The 16,154-nt window shown below is 41.9% G+C and overlaps 1 protein-coding gene across 1 annotated transcript in view; it reads right to left on the bottom strand.

Moving 5' to 3' along the window:
• Positions 1-2,075: 2,075 nt before the first annotated feature.
• The window catches only part of LOC134875462 (protein MTSS 1-like), a 63,013-nt gene continuing 48,934 nt past the window's right edge, over positions 2,076-16,154 (bottom strand). Inside the window, exons 8-14 of the mRNA XM_063900048.1 lie at positions 12,926-13,083; positions 12,615-12,722; positions 11,685-11,782; positions 10,987-11,212; positions 7,992-8,144; positions 7,661-7,817; positions 2,076-6,663 (exon numbers count right to left, since the gene is read on the bottom strand). Of these exons, the coding sequence (XP_063756118.1) occupies positions 6,014-6,663; positions 7,661-7,817; positions 7,992-8,144; positions 10,987-11,212; positions 11,685-11,782; positions 12,615-12,722; positions 12,926-13,083 (1,550 nt within the window). The 3' untranslated portion in view covers positions 2,076-6,013. The remainder of the gene's footprint in view (positions 6,664-7,660; positions 7,818-7,991; positions 8,145-10,986; positions 11,213-11,684; positions 11,783-12,614; positions 12,723-12,925; positions 13,084-16,154) is intronic.

Raw genomic sequence — 16,154 nt, 5'->3', positions numbered from 1 at the left:
AAAGTCAAACTAAGTGCAGTGAAAATAAGACAACATAGTTTATTAGAAATGTGTGTGGCGCTGTACAGACTGCTTTTGTTTAGTGTATTTCTTATGTATGTCATATTAACGTGATATTTAAATCAATATATAATTACAGCTGGTGTTTGTTTTTCTTTTCTAACTATTAATCTAATCTTTTCAAAAGGCGCCCATACAGTGCTGATGAAGTGTTTTAGTTTTTGTGTGTTAAAAACGGCATTCAATAATAATTCAGGTGGGTTTTTCTCACACTAAAAGGCACAGCTCACCCCAAATCAATGTTCCTCTCTTACCTGTAGTTCTATTTATAACAGAGTGCTGGAGATATTGGATTACATTTCCTTTAGCTGAGGCTTTTATCCAAAGCGACTTACAATAAGTGCAATAAAAATAGAGAATCAAACTCGGAAGGAAAGTGCAGATTCACTAAAGCTAGCTCTATAAAGCGCTCCCTTTTTCTTTCTTTTTTTTTGCAAGAATTGAATTGCCATGATGCAATCGAAGCTCTGATTGTCTGCCTCCTCTCCAGTAAAATATGTCGTTTGGCTTGAGGTGCACAAATAGACCAACAAATGAATATGTCAACAGCAATATCTCCTCTCCGAAATCATGAGCAGTTTATTTATGGTAATCCAGACCATCTGTATCTGCGCAGGAGGAAGGGTGCTCCAACACCAGAACAATCTAAGAAATACTGAAGGTACTGTAAGAGGAGTAATGTGTGTTTGATTGACGCTGAGTCGTCCCTTCAGTTTCTGAATCCTAATGTCACGTAGAAGTATTTAGAGTTTTCAGTGGCTTTACGATCTTTCCTCAGATATATTTTGTGAGTGTTGCTGATTTGATGCCACGTTTTGGTACCGTTTCCAACATCATTCTGCTTATTGAGGCTCAACAGGAGTAACAACAAAAGAATCAGCATTGTGTAGACTTGGGTAAATATCAAACATAGTATTTTTATTTAAATTATTATAGAAAAAAACCATCACTGCATGGTTTTCACGCCCCTCTAAATATAACACATCACGATGTTCAGTGTTAGCTTTATACCTCTTTTTAACAAAGGCCCTTACAGTATAGAAATATTCACGCTTTCCCCTCTATACTTACTGAAGCCTAAACTCAACTGCTCACCAGGTTCTCACTTTATAAACTGCACTAACTATACAAAAGTATTGTCAGTTTCTAAAATGTCTTTTATTTTTGAGCTGTTAACCCTTTATTTTGTTTGGCTTTTTGTGGAACAGGTTTTTATTTTAAAATGTAACACAACTGAAACTAAAAGTATTTGTTAAGTTTATAAAGACACACACACATAATACATCTCACTACTACGACGTCGTAACTACGACGGAGTATTAGGGCCACATATGAAGAAAAAAAATATTTTTGCCGTGACGAGATTAAAGTCGACACGGCGACTTTAAAGTCAACATGTCGACATTAAACTCGAAATGTCGAGAATAAAGTTGAAATATTATGTCGAGTTTAATCTCGACATGTCGAGAATAATCTCGATTTTATGTCAATTGACACTGAAAACTATTCAGAGAGAAAGCAACCGCTCCACAGGTGCAGTTTGAGTCACGCATGGTTCTTACACTAATCACCACACTGTGGTTCTGCGCTAAAACAGCGAGGATCTCTTTATTGTTAAATCCAATTCGGAAGTATAATTTGACCAAATGATCTACACAAGCCATTTCGGATTCAGTGCAGGACCTGTGGGAGCGGTTGCTATGTCTCCCAACTAATTTCAACTTTATTCTCGACATTTCGAGTTTAATCTCGACACGTCGAGGTTAAAGTCGACATAATATTTCAACTTTATTCTCGACATGTCGAGATTAAACTCGACATGACATTTCAACTTTATTCTCGACATTTCGAGTTTAATGTCGACATGTTGACTTTAAAGTCGCCGTGTCGACTTTAATCTCGACACGGCAAAAATATTTTTTTTTCTTCATATGTGGCCCTAATACTCCGTCGTACACTACAATCTATATATGTTGGATAGTAAGGAAAAAAGAAAACCAACACGTTTGAAGTCATAAGATGCACATCGTATGCTACGATTTTATTATTTAGCCAAAACAGCTGGTATACATAGAAAACAGGAGACACTTTATCCAGGAAGTGAGCGTCAAACACAAATACAGGTCAGAAACAGGTCGCCCAGTAATGAAATAAAAAACATGTTGCCGTTACTTTAGAGACAGGACTGTGTCACAGTAACGGAGAAGTCGGATGCCTTCTGGGTAATGAAGTCTAAACTTCCTCCTTTGCTGAAACATGTAGTAAACCTCTTCCCTTGATCTTTTCAGCAAAAACATTTCTGTCCTCACAGCTTTCACTTGTACGATGTGTTCAAGGCTGAGTAGATTTTAAAGCTAAATGTAATGTTTGTGTTCACATAATTAGTGATGATGTATTCTACAGCACATGTCAAAATGAGGATCAGGGCCGGTCCTGCCAACAAAACAAATATGTATCCATCTGTCCCTGATTTTAATTTACCCTCCTTTGGCCCCACACTTTAGAGTAATTGAAAAAATAAAGTATATCTTTTTCAAAAGTTTGGGGCTTTAATACTTTACTTCCTCTGAGTCCCAAATGATTTCCCTTTATCCCCCCCCCCTCTCCGGCCCTCAGGCTTTAATAACTCTTGTTTTGGCTCAGCTGTTGGAAAGGTGCTAATGAAATCTAAAAATAACACCCCACCCAGCACCATCATGTATGTTGGAACAGGATCCACTTTTACTTTAAAATCTGTCCTCCCAAAAGATAAAAAATCATTTTAAAGTTTACGTGAAAAGAAGTTAGCTGCAACTTAACCCACATGTTTAATATTTATATGTGAAAGCACGTTCTGAAACAAGAAGAGAAAATGAAACAGGAAACAAAGAAACCCAGGGCATCATTCAGCATATACTGTAGGAAATTTGGCAAATTGTCTCAAAGTAAAAGTTTAATGTACACACTGACGGCTGTTTTACTTACAGCTCAGAGACACACACACACACACACACTGAGGACTGGAAGTGTTTCGACTCTAACTTTTATTAAGATTTTTTCTAACAAATGTTCTTTCTGAAAAAATAATTGCTGAATAACGTCAAACCGTTTTGCATTGAGAATAAGTTGTGTTGCTAATGGGTTTGATCCTGAATCACTCCTCAGTGTGTGTTCACAGATACTGACTCCTCACAGGCTGGAACGTTCAGCTTCATACGCTTTGCATCGCGTCAGCTACACCAGCGTATTGGATAACCTGCACTGGAAAATAAAAACGGATATAAAACAGACAGGCTTCAGTCTTCATACAGGGAGTCAAACTGCTGTCACACTAAATCTGAAACGTTACTGACCCCTGTGGGGACACGCAGCATCAAAGGACGGCCTCTAAAATGCGTCTAGTCGAAGCAGACCAAGAAAAAAGGATTCCAGTAGAAAAAAACAGACCATTAAATCCTTTAACTAAAAAAGACATGCATATTAAATACAGTTGTTAATATGTTTTATATGCTCGACGGGACAGTCTGGAGTTTAAAACGTGTAAAGCCACAGGAACATGAGTGGAAACATTCAAATGAATAAACAACTGGACTTGTGATGGCCTTCTACTAACAGTAACTATTCAGTAGCAACAGGGCAGGTTCTTCTACTGCAGCTTGATACGTTAACCACCCGCAGACACAGGTTGCTTTAGCTCATCTGACATTTAGTAATTACAAGCTGGGTTATATATGAATATCAGTGCACAGCAGGAAGTGTTGTAGCCGGCTGGTTTGCCGCAGTGAACAGAGGATTCAGTCGGGGCAGAAGTTGAACCATCTGGCGCCATGATGGAGGTCTGTGTAGGGGAGTCGTGTCTAGATCTGCTAGCTAGCAAACGCTGTACTGCGTCTGTACTATGATCAGTATTTGTGTAATGCTACAGGGCTGAACAATACTACACTGGCTAGTGTCCAAATTAGTTTATTTAAACAAAATAAATATTTCACTACCAAAATCTGATTTGTTTGTGCCTTTGTCAACGTGATAAACTAATTTAAAGCTATCTGATATAAGATCCTCTTGTAAGTGATATGCTCAAACAAATCCAAAAGTCTGAGGAATTAAATGTGTTCTTGTGCTGGACAAAGTCAGATCATATACTTCATTAAAAGCAGTAATAGCAAATTGTAAAAATACTCCAGTAAAGGTGGGTACATTTCAAAGAAGTGTACATTCTCTATGCAGAATGGTTTATCTCAGCAAGGTTATAGCATGAGATTTTTTAGTAGCATAGAAGGGAAATTATCAAGCACAGTTTTGAACAGAACCTGAGTAAATATACTGCTGTATCCAAATGATCAATTTACACTATATGGTATTAGCCAACAAGTAGCTAGCTATTATAACATCACATTGGAACATGCTAAAGACCTCCATCACGGCTGTCTCAAACTGTTGATGTTCACAGCAGTAAACACACTTTACAGTGGAGTCTGTATTGGGAAAGTGGACTAACAGTTATTGATTTTTGTGTAGTAAGCATATCAGTGATCCTAAGACTGTTGGCAATCCCTCATCAAATACTTTAGAATGGTATAATCCAGAGAACTGCAGCACACTCTCCCAGTACTAAACTCCTCCAGAGTGCTCCTCAGCTTCAGCACGCTGGCTCCACTACGACAGATCAATAGATCACATCACTCTGATTTCTATAGTAGCTGTATGCTAACACAACGTTGCTACTTAGCTGGTAGATCAGTTGAACAGCGACAGAGGGGTTGTTGAACCTGGAGGCCAACAACGTGATGGATCCTGTCTGTCTGCAGGAGTTCTATAAAATAGTTCTAATAGCTTTCATTTATTTATTTAATTTCAATTTTTTACATAGTTTTCTACAGCTGACAGCAGACTTAATCTAGCACAATGTAGGCTCCAGAGTTCCTGATCTGCTACTCTCAACACTGTTTACATCCACTGCTGGTATTACGTCATTTAAAAGCCAAAAGGATTGTTTATACTGGGGCAAACTTTAAGAACATGCAGGTTTATCTACTCATCGTGGCATTAATAACTGTGCCAGATATCTGTGAATGGTACACACCACTTTAATATGCTACCCTAACACATACAAATACTTTCAGTTTGTGTCAAAGCTCAATTTTTCTGTCAGTCGCTCTTTATTCTCTATGCTTATACAGAAAACAGAGTCCAGCATCCTTTCATTAAATAGAGAATATTTCAGTTAAGCTCAGCCCACAGGCTTTTGGCACCTTCAAGTGAAATGGGAGACTACGGGGATGCAAAAGGAGCGTATGACAAACATAAAGGTACAAACACATGGAAATATAAATATGTACATACAAATAATGATTTGATCTTTTGAAAATAATCCATCACTCCCTCCAGCTCGCTGTTACCACTCCCACTTCTTTCCCTTCATGTCCACTCGTCCTTCCTTCCCAACACCACGCTTTTACATTTACTTAATGTTTAATAAATCATTTATGCTACAAGAAGCTCCTTGTACAACTCATCACACAACGACGTCCTTTGCTCTTATGTTCTGAAGTTGCCCAGGGGAACTGACCAGTGTTCCTCAACTAGTCAAGGGCAATACTGGACAGGGGGAGGAGCGCTTCAGTCAGTTTCCCCAGCAGGTCAATGTGGCTATATGGTGGAACTGTAGGCCTGAACACACCATTGTGTTCTAAATCTGGAAGAGAAACTTGTTTCTTTTACCCAAATGATTCCCTTCAGTCTGCATCAGAGGGATATCAAACGACGCACATACACGCTCTGATATCCCTCCAAAGAGGATTTAACCATTACAAACCCGATCCTTGATCAGAGTCGCCAGGCACCTTCCTCCCATCCTCTGCGTCCACTGATGTCACAGCTGTAGATGTTTACTTTCATTTATACCCATCCCTCTAAGAGCATCTTTGCTAAACCAGCCATTGGCTCGAGCCCCCCCAGATCCCCCCTCAGAGTCTCAGTGAATACTCGGCGCTGATCGGTCATTGGTGGACGTCCTCTTGAGCCTGACGCCTCTGCGGATAGCCACCAGAAAATCCTCCACCTCGCAGTTTTCTGTCTCCTCCAGCAGCTCCGGGAGGGGCCGGCGCTCCCACTCGCACATCCGCCCCCCGGGCTGCGGTGGTGGGGTGGGAGGATCCGAGCCCTCGCTCAGGTGCTGGGCCTCCCAGGAGCTGGACCTCTGGGACAGAGGCCCGCTGCAGCCTGGTGACAACGGCGTGGAGGGGGGGCTGAGCGGGGTCCGTTTAGTGTTTCCGTCCTCTGAGGCCGCTCTGCTGGGGAAGCCTGGGTGTTCAGGAACAGTGGGGGTCTTTACTGGGATCATGGGAGGCTTGATGGGGATGGGGCCCAGGTTAAGGCCTCCGGAGGGCCGCCGCAGGTTGGGTTTGGAGGATGGCGTTCGGCGGATGGTGGCGGTTCCCGGGGTGATGATGGCGGAGGGGTTGGATGGCAGTCCAGCGGTGGAGGCGGGCCGCTTGGACTGGAACATGCGGCGGTAGGACTGAGTGATGTCACTGTTCCTGGGGACGGTGCAGGATTTATCAAAGTCCTGCTGGTGCTCGCCTTCCTGATCCGCCCCCACAGAGTAGTAGTCACAGTCTGACACTGGGGGGGGGGGGCAGAGAGCACTGTTAACCACCACACTGTAGTAAAGAGCCATGTTTTACATAATTCATAAACATGTCACAGCATTCTAAAATAGGTCAACTCTTTACTATGACTTTTTAATTATGACTTTATTATGACCTAAATAAAATATCTTCTGGATGTGACTTGAATACTGTACTTTTTCGTCAGATATTTTCAACTTCTTACAATAGGACTTTTTTCCATATTGTATTGCATATTATACTTTGTTGTTGCTAAAAGCTTTACTTTGTCATTTTCTCTTGTATTTCGACATAACATAATTGACTTATTTCATCAATTTAAACATATAGATTAGTATAACTTTTTTCGGAAGTTTTGGACATGATCTACGATGTTTGTTTTTATTCATACATATTTGACATACTATACTATGTCGTTTTTAGGAATATTTTTGATATTTTGGACATATCGTTTCTTTTATATTCGACATAATTGACTGTTCTTTTCCCCAAAATGCTCAACATACTATACTATGACTTTCTATACTGTTTCTTATTTTCAACGTAACTTACTGTGTCATTTCTTTCTGGTACTTTTACCCTAAATTAAACTGTAGAATTGAAAACAATAACCTTGATGAATGGTTTACGTCACACAAATCAGCGCTCTGGAGTGTTCAAGATTCTGCTCTAATCTGTGAACAACACACAAATAATGAAACTGTGGATTTTAAAGAAGTCTTCTTCAGAACATTGTTCAGAGGAACTTACAGTAACTTAGAAAATCCTCCTAAATCCCAAAAAGTGGGACCCTCATGACCACTGGAGAAAACTCCCTTGCAGTCCGTCTCTTACCAGTGCAATGCAAACCAGTGTTTCTAACATAAATTCAAGCTTGGTGTGAAACCTTGACCCTTGGTTCAATGTTTATGTTGTGCTCTGATTGTGTGTGTGTGTATGTGTGTATGTGTGTATGTATGTGTATGTGTATGAGAGAGAGAGAGAGAGATAACCTTGTGAGGGGATGGTGTCCTCTGAGCAGCAGGGTGTGTGTGTCTGGCTGCTGTAGCCGCTGGAGCCCTGCAGGGAGTCTCTGCTGGAGCCGTGGATGTCCAGCTGGAGGCCCCGGGCCAGAGCGCGGGCCAGCTCCTCATGGGCCTCCCTGTCATCCTGTAAGCACACAAACAAACACCTCAAACATCTCGCCACTGATCCTTTAGATTTGTAATGAGTCTCTTCCCGTCAGATCAATCACACAATACCAAGTTTCCGTCTAATTTAAAACATCCAAACAGGTCATGTGACCTGTGTTTACCCTTTTCATTGAAATGAACAAAGTCTGACCTTGGCTGAGGTCCCAGGGGGGCCTTTAACCTCTCCTGGGGTGGTGACGTCAGCGCTGTGGTGGCTGCTGGGATCTGTAGTCTCTTTCCTGTCCTTGCTCCTCTTCAGGGTGTTCACCATGGACTGTTCATAAGGGCCCGGTTTGGCCCAGTCCTACACAGAAACCAGACACAAAGCAGCGTTACCCTCTTTACGTCTCACTGAGGACTGAGTCACGTTCAGTTCTTACAATTTGTCATTACTGTGGTTATTGACCGTCTAAATAGTACAATGCTATATTTTATGGAATAAAACAAGATTCACAGAGAATACAAGAGAATATAATTAACATTTTTGTTAAAAAATAAATAATATATACATAAATAATTGATTGATTCTGGGAGTGCATTGATCAATATGTTTTTTTAAATACAATTTAGAAAAATACACAAATACGGATTAAATAAATGTGTATGTGCACAGGTCAGTCAAACCCTCATCTAAAGTTAGGAGAAATGTCATTGTAGTGAAGAGAGAGGCTTTCTGTAATGTGTTATTAACTGCTGTAGGGTTTGGCAACAAAGAAATATAACACTACTGAAGAGAAGAAGAAGAGACTGTAATGATGAGATGAGACATTACGAGAAAGACAGGAAAACAATGGAGATAAAAGAGGAAGAGGAGGAGGAGGAGGCCGTGGGGGCAGAACGAGGGTCAAACCTTCCAGGTCGGGACTCTGGATGACGGGAACCCTGCGGGCCCCGAGGGGCCGAGGGGCAGGTACTCTCCTGATTGGCCAGAGCCTGAGCGAGGCCACGGCCAGGTGGGGGAAACGGACGAATAGGAGGGCGAGGAGATGGGGGAGGTGGTGGTGGAGGAGTAGGTGAAGTATGGAGGGTGGAGGGTGTCCGCGGCCTGCAGTACCAGTCCGTGCAGACAGAGGGCAGCGTGATGGTCAAAACCATTTGACAACTGAAGTGGGGGTGGATGAAAGGGAGGAAGAGATATAATACAAAAATTTAAAGTGAGGGTGAGGACTGTTGAGGACATGAACACATGGAGTGGAGGTGCTACATGTAGCAGGAGCAGCTCATAGACCGGGGGCTGACAGATAGGATCAGCTCTCATGACCCGTCCTGTCGAGCGGGTTGTTCCCACAATCCACACTAAACATGGGGGCTGCTTCTGTCCCCTCTGCTAAGACCTGAGACAAATGGTATCATGGTCAAACAGCTAAAGCCGGACCTGTTGACCTTTGATTTGAATGACTTCACTTTTAAATACATTTTTCATTCTGTGTACTTCTGATTGTTTATTCTTCATTTTTATTTGAGGTTATTCTATTTACCTTAATGCCAAATGTTTAATGATGTGTCTGGCAAGTTGAAACATCTGTAGACTACTACATCTGACACACCTAACTTTAAGAACTTCTTCATCCAAATACATAACATTTCCCAGTGTGGGATCAACAAAGTAATTCTTATCTTGTCTTAGTTATCTTATAATAATGAGTGGGTCTGATAAAATTTGACCCTGGTGTGTGTTATATGTAATGGAGATTAAAACAGCCAGATGTTTCTGCCATTATACCAAGCAGCCAACATCATCAGAATCACACTGATGCTGCAAGGCTACATGTGGCACCTTTAACATAACAACGTGTGTGTGTGTGTGTGTGTGTGTGTGTGTGTGTGTGTGTGTGTGTGTGTGTGTGTGTGTGTGTGTGTGTGTGTGTGTGTGTGTGTGTGTGTGTGTGTGTGTGTGTGTGTGTGTGTGTTCATGACGTGCAGATGTTCACCTCTTGCAGCCCAGAGTGGGGCTGGTTGTGTGAGGGTGAGGAGGAGGAAGAGGAAGGCTCCTCAGATAAAGCAGAGACACAGGACTGCAGCAGAGCCATGCAAAGCGCACACACACACACACACACACACACACACACACACACAGAAAGGCAAAGAAAAACAAAGAGAAACACAAACATCAAACAGGTTAGTAATAAAGTCAAACACAAGCAGAACGATCAGCTGCAGCAGCACAGACAGGAAGAGAAGAAGAAGACTTTCGGAACACTTTATGCACATATTCTAATAAGTGCTTCAGTGTGAATGGTTAAAATATACACATTCAAAACTTGTGCAAAATGCAATTCATCATTAACAACAGACCGATGTGTCTCATCTCTGTCAGAGAGCTATGGAACATGCATACAAAATGCATTGAATAGATATAATGTTGCTGCATCTACCAAGGAAATGTTTCAGAACTACCAGAAAATATAGTTACTACTAATATAGAGTTATTTTGTTTAATCATTAGGGATAAAGTTCTGAAAGGTACTTTTGAGTTCTTATTAATGTGCATGGTTGACGAAACAAGACAGAAAAAAGAGCAGGTATCCAGGTGGGAGGGTTTGGAGGCAGCTGTATACCAGTTACAGGACTTTATGCTAAAAGGTGAACATATATTTATTTTACATTTTGGTGAACCAAATGTGTTTTATTTTTCTGTGACAAATATTTTCTAAATCATGGCTTGTTTTACAGTAAAACACGTATACCGCCTGATGGAAGGGTTACAAGGATTATTCTTATTATTCATTTTGAATCCAAACATAAGCCTGCAATAAAAAAAAGATTTTGGATTTGATAGGTTTACTACATTAAAAATACTAATAAGGTTTAAACTAAATCTCTGTTAGTTAAATAAAAATAAACAATTCCATCTGTATGAGAGATCATTTACTATGACAGGGGAGGAAGAGGGGAGAGTCGGCTCAGACTACGGTTATAGCAGGTGGCATGCAACATATACACACACAGGCAAAGCACATACACAGATTTGTTGTGTGCTATAGTATCAGCTGCTGACACACTCACAAGGATGAGCTGATCCTTCACATAATGATCACATAGTGTCCTAGCAACCTGGAGGGGTTTCCTGACCTCACTGACCGCAGCAGAGTGTGTTTCAGTATAGTGGTAAACATTTCCTCTGCCTCCTCCTCCTCTCTCCTTACCTGGGAGCCGTCCGGAGGCATGGGTGAAGGGGACTTGGACTGGAAGGCGTCCTGGGAGATGAAGCCAGAGTCGTGGGAGGAGACCGAGGAGAGGCGGGCTGGTGCCTGCTGGGGGAGCACCGAGGAGGAGGAGGAGGAGGAGGCGCGGTAACGGAAATGGGAGGTGGGGGAGTGGCAGTGTGAGCCGCTGGAGCGAGAGTCGCTGCTGTTCACACTGTTCAGGCTGCTGCAGGGTGGAGAGGGGGGGGGGTTAGAGGTTTTCTCTATGTTTGATACATTTCACAGGTCACTGAGGAGCAGCTGGTTCAAAGTGATGCCATTATTTATATCACAGCTGTTTGCATGCCGTTATCACCATCATTTTCCCAATGTACGGATTTATTTTCAAGTATATATATTTATAACATTTTTCTCCATTTAATATTTCCTGATTTTCAACACATCTGCTTTACATTTGTAATATCAATTTATTTTATGCACACATTTTCACATCAAATTCATCCTCTTTTTTAAATAAATAAATACATAAATAAATGTGAGTATTTATTAAGCCAGAGAAATTACAGATGATCATGAGGGCATTGTAAAGCTGCCCCTCCCCCTAGTGGCCGCAGGGGGGCAGTAGAGAACAGACTTAAAGGATTTAATAAATCCGCTGGTTCAGATGATAGGCAGTTTCTGTGGCCATGGTTACCAACCTGCACATGCTGGACTTCCTGGATACGGTGGTGCTTGGTGATGAGGGTGGAGTCTGGTAGGACCAGGTGCACTCGGAGCCCTTTAGGTCCACGATCACCTGGAGAGAGACAGAGAGAGGACTCTGAAACTTTAAATCACAAAACCCTGCAGCACAGCTCCTCGTCACCATGGCAGCATGCTTCTCAGAGCTCCATACCATGATTTAAGTCAATCAATTTTTTTTTGCCATTGCCACTTAAGACCACAAAAGAACATTATTACTTTTGATTTGATCATTTTTAATTGAACCTGCCAACAAACATGTTTTTTATGCATTGCCCCCCCCCCCCCCCCACACACACACACTCCATCTTGGTGTAGTGTCAGCTGCCTGCATGAGAAGACTTTTTAAGATGTTAAGATTGTACAAGTCGTATATTAGAAAACTGTGTTCCAGTAGGTCAAACTGTCTAAAAAGGTGCAGGGTCAATATTTATTTGTGGATATATTAGTGTCTTTTGGTTTATTTATGGTCTGTAAACAGTTGGAAGTTTAGTTCCGTATCTGTTCATGCGTTTTACTTGGATCATGGTGTCACATGCACTATTTATTTATTTATTTTCTTGTATATGTTAACTTTATTTTATTATGTTGCACTGTTTGGATCTTTTGAATTCCATCTGCAGTTGCTTTAGTTGTACTCCCTGGGTTGTAGTTAGCTCCCCATCACTGAACAACAATACCCACATTATGTATATTACTGTAAAATATTGCCCAGTGCTATTTCAGTGTCTTTTTTTTCATTTCATTGCTTTTATTACTCCAATGTTGAGGAGTCCTAACCCAAGATTTGACTCTCTGATACTTGAATAATTTAGATGAAACAATAAAGGACTCTTGAATCGATCCTGGGTCAGCAGATATTTGGGTTCTCATGTGAGGGTCTGTACCTGTTCGCTGGAGGCGGGCAGCTTGTGTGGGTCCATGGTCAGAGTCTTCAGGTCGTCTGTGAGAGTCTGGAGGTGAGTGATCTCCCCCAGCATGGACATCTCCTCTTCCTGAGCACACACACATCAACAGGCTCAGAAATTGACAACAAAACCTCCTCCCTGCACTCTGTACCAAACACAGGCTGGGTCTGTAGGGTACAGGCTTTTTACTAAAAGTACACTTTGGTTGATCAGTTACTTCCTACAGTCAGAGTCTGTTTCACAAAGCTTCTGTGTATTCTTGTAATCTGGGGTGTGAGTGTGTGACTGACCACGACGGGCTTCAGCATGGAGGCGAAGCAGCAGAAGCGGCTCCTCTCCTCCACCAGCGCCTTCCTCACCGCCTGCTTCTCCGTCTCCTCCAGCAGCAGGTACTTATCACTGACGTCCTGCATGGCACTGTCCAGCTGAGGCTGGAGGTCCCCGCGGCCTGCACACACACACACACACACACACACACACACACACACACACACACACACACACACACACACACACACACACACACACACACACACACACACACACACACACACACACACACACACACACACACACACACACACACACACACACAGAGTTATAATTAAGTAACATAAGTACACTAGATAAAGAAGAAGCAGATATTCCACATGAAAGTGTGAGGACAGATTTGAAGTGTCTGATACAATCATCAACAATTAATGAGAGGAGAATTCTCTAAATGAACTAAAAGAAAACTCTCAAGAGGAAAGGAAAAATAGCCACCATAACTTCACAGAGCCAAAGTCAAAATGAAGTTTATGTTTTCTCCAAACATTATTCAATTATGCACCATGTCAACTAATTACATAGCAACAGTCAAGGAAAAGTCCAGGGAAAGGTTTTAAGTCTCAAAGAAAGGGAAGTCTGACTTATTTCTGATTGGGTGATCATACCCTATATATGATAATACAGAAATCATATCTCCACTTTCCTTCCATTACACAGGACTTTAGATTCAAAAGGAGCAGCCGGTTCTGAGTCTGCAAACCCTCAACCTCTTCCAAACAATAGTTAGAGCCTCCCACTAACCCTAAACATACATTATGGAATGAAAGAGTTTCCAGCACCAGGCATCATTCAGGGTAACACACACAGCCGCTGACATCCAGCTAACACACACCACAGTATCTTATTTATTTCTTTATCCTTGATGAAATGATAACCTTTTTCCACTGGAACTGCATGGACATCTTTCCCACGTTTTCCCCACAAATCCCACAAAAAATGGTCATAAAAGAGTGAACAATTAACGCAACTCCAGAGCCAAAAGCGCCTCTGACTGCAGTTTCTCCAACCGCATCTCATTTGAGATGCTATAAATAAATCAACTAATCATTTAACAACTGTTGACTTCTTTATTGTTGTTAAGGGGGAAGACTTTTTCCTCTCTAAGACGATCATTTGGTAATCCCATCGTCTGTTCTCCAGGACAGATATAAACATGTTATTAAAGTTCCTTATTCCTCCAGTGAGATCCAAGGCCGGGTTCTGTGGTCGGCCTGAGAGGTGTTCAGAGGGCAGAGGCTCCAGTGATACAGAGAGGGAGGAGATGGCTGACACATTCCCGTCTGTTGAAGGATCCTCCAACAGACGGGAATGTCATTACTGGTTTCTCGCGGAATTTAAGCAACCAATCCCGAGGGCAGAAGATCCAACTCACATCCTTCGAAATGTAACATGTACTACTACTTCAACACAAATGAAAGATTAAACATTATTCTGCTTTTTGGGGTTTCCTCTTTCCTGTAGTGTGTCATTCAGGTTTTTTGTGCATGTAAATGGTCTGCTAAGGCTAGAATCCCTGTGTTCCCTCCAGAGGGAGTTTCTATTTCACACACTCCCCCCCCTGACATCACTTTGTAACGCCAGGCTTCTGATGACTAGCGCTCCAACACATTGTATGTGATAGGCTAAGGTGCACGACTCCTCTAAGCGATTGACCAATCACAACAGACAACAGACTAACCACTCAGAGCAGACTGGGCTCTGGTTTCAGACAGAGGGTGAAAGAGGTGCTGCAGCACAGGCAGTATGAGAAACATAAAGAGCTTTTTGAACATTAAAGCATGGAGACATGTCCCAGTAGAGACACTACATAGACATATAACCTGAAAATGAGTATAGCATGTTCTCTTTCACAAAAGTACTAAAGGATGACATCTAATCAAACTGACCAACCAGACATCCACCAGACTGTCCATCTGTCAGATTGTTAATTGTTCTTATCAGGCATCATCACACATTTCAACTAAATGTCACATGGCAACTTAATCTGGGTTATAATCTGGTTTAATCCATACTGTGTGTTTACTCTAACTGTCAGCTTCATTTGTTACTCGGAGTATTGTGCCCCTCGCTCCACGCTGATCATTCAACTTTAATGCAACAGATATATTTTACCAGTTCAAGGTCTTTGTGAAGGACACATGTGCATGTAAAGAGATGATCAGACTCCCTTGTATGTTTACTTACTGTAAGTACATGGCCAAAAAAGGTAAACTGGAAAATTGTAGCAGGCTTCTCTATTTTGTACTGCAGTTACAGAAAAGCAGTTTCTTTTTTACGTGTTTTTAATAAATAAGATCACTGGGTTACTTAATAATTAATAAGAGGAGACTGTCTCTTAATTTCCTTTCTTTTAACTCCCTTCATCTTTGACTTCATTCACACAGACGGCAAAGGGAACTCCTCCCTCCACCACTCTCCATCGCATTCATTCCGCCCTCAGCAGAGGTTTCCCTTCATTTTGTCTTCATCCCTCTCTCATTACATTGATATCATTCCAACATTTCCCTCTTTGAATCTCTTTTTCCTTCGTAACATTCATTCCACTGCAGAGGGAGTTTCCTATCATGCAGTAAACAGCCTGGAAGGGCTCGACGACCAAAGCAGACCTGACCACATCTGAGGTTCCTCTGGGGTCAATCCTGGGTCCTGTTTGTTTTGTCTTAAAGGCTCAGTTCAAAGCTGGAAGCTATCGAGGCCTTTGTCGGCTGGAACAACAGGCTCTTGTTTCCACTCATAATACGACTCGTTTTAGTTCGATGAATCAGACTGGAACTACTTGTTCTAAAAGCAGAGGTTTCATTGGGTGTTTATTTGTGTGTCTGTGCAGCTCAGTGTAGAGCAAAGCAATAACGCTGTCAGATAGGGCCTGATCCCCCATCAAGCTGTCAGCCCCTCTTAATGTGATGCATAAACGTGACAAATTGCAGGCTAATTTCACACATTTTTCTGTGTGGGAACATGTAAACTACCCTACAGTATGTGATCCAACCAAGGGGCCACATCTGGGACTGAAAAGCGAAGTGCCTTAAAACGGCATTCTCTTTAATAGCAAGCAGGGGGCGACTAAGCCGCACATGCTCTTCCCCAGCTCCACTCTCCAGTCCTAAAACTGTTACTTCTGTCTCCAGAAAAGACAAGATGGCAAACAAGGGTGTTAGCATGTTAAGCTAATTAGCAGTAAACCCAAAT

The sequence above is a fragment of the Eleginops maclovinus genome, chromosome 13 (genome assembly GCF_036324505.1).
Source record: "Eleginops maclovinus isolate JMC-PN-2008 ecotype Puerto Natales chromosome 13, JC_Emac_rtc_rv5, whole genome shotgun sequence".
NCBI lineage: Eukaryota > Metazoa > Chordata > Actinopteri > Perciformes > Eleginopidae > Eleginops > Eleginops maclovinus.
Note: the sequence above shows the minus strand (reverse complement) of the source record. Positions and strands in the feature narration are given on the sequence as shown.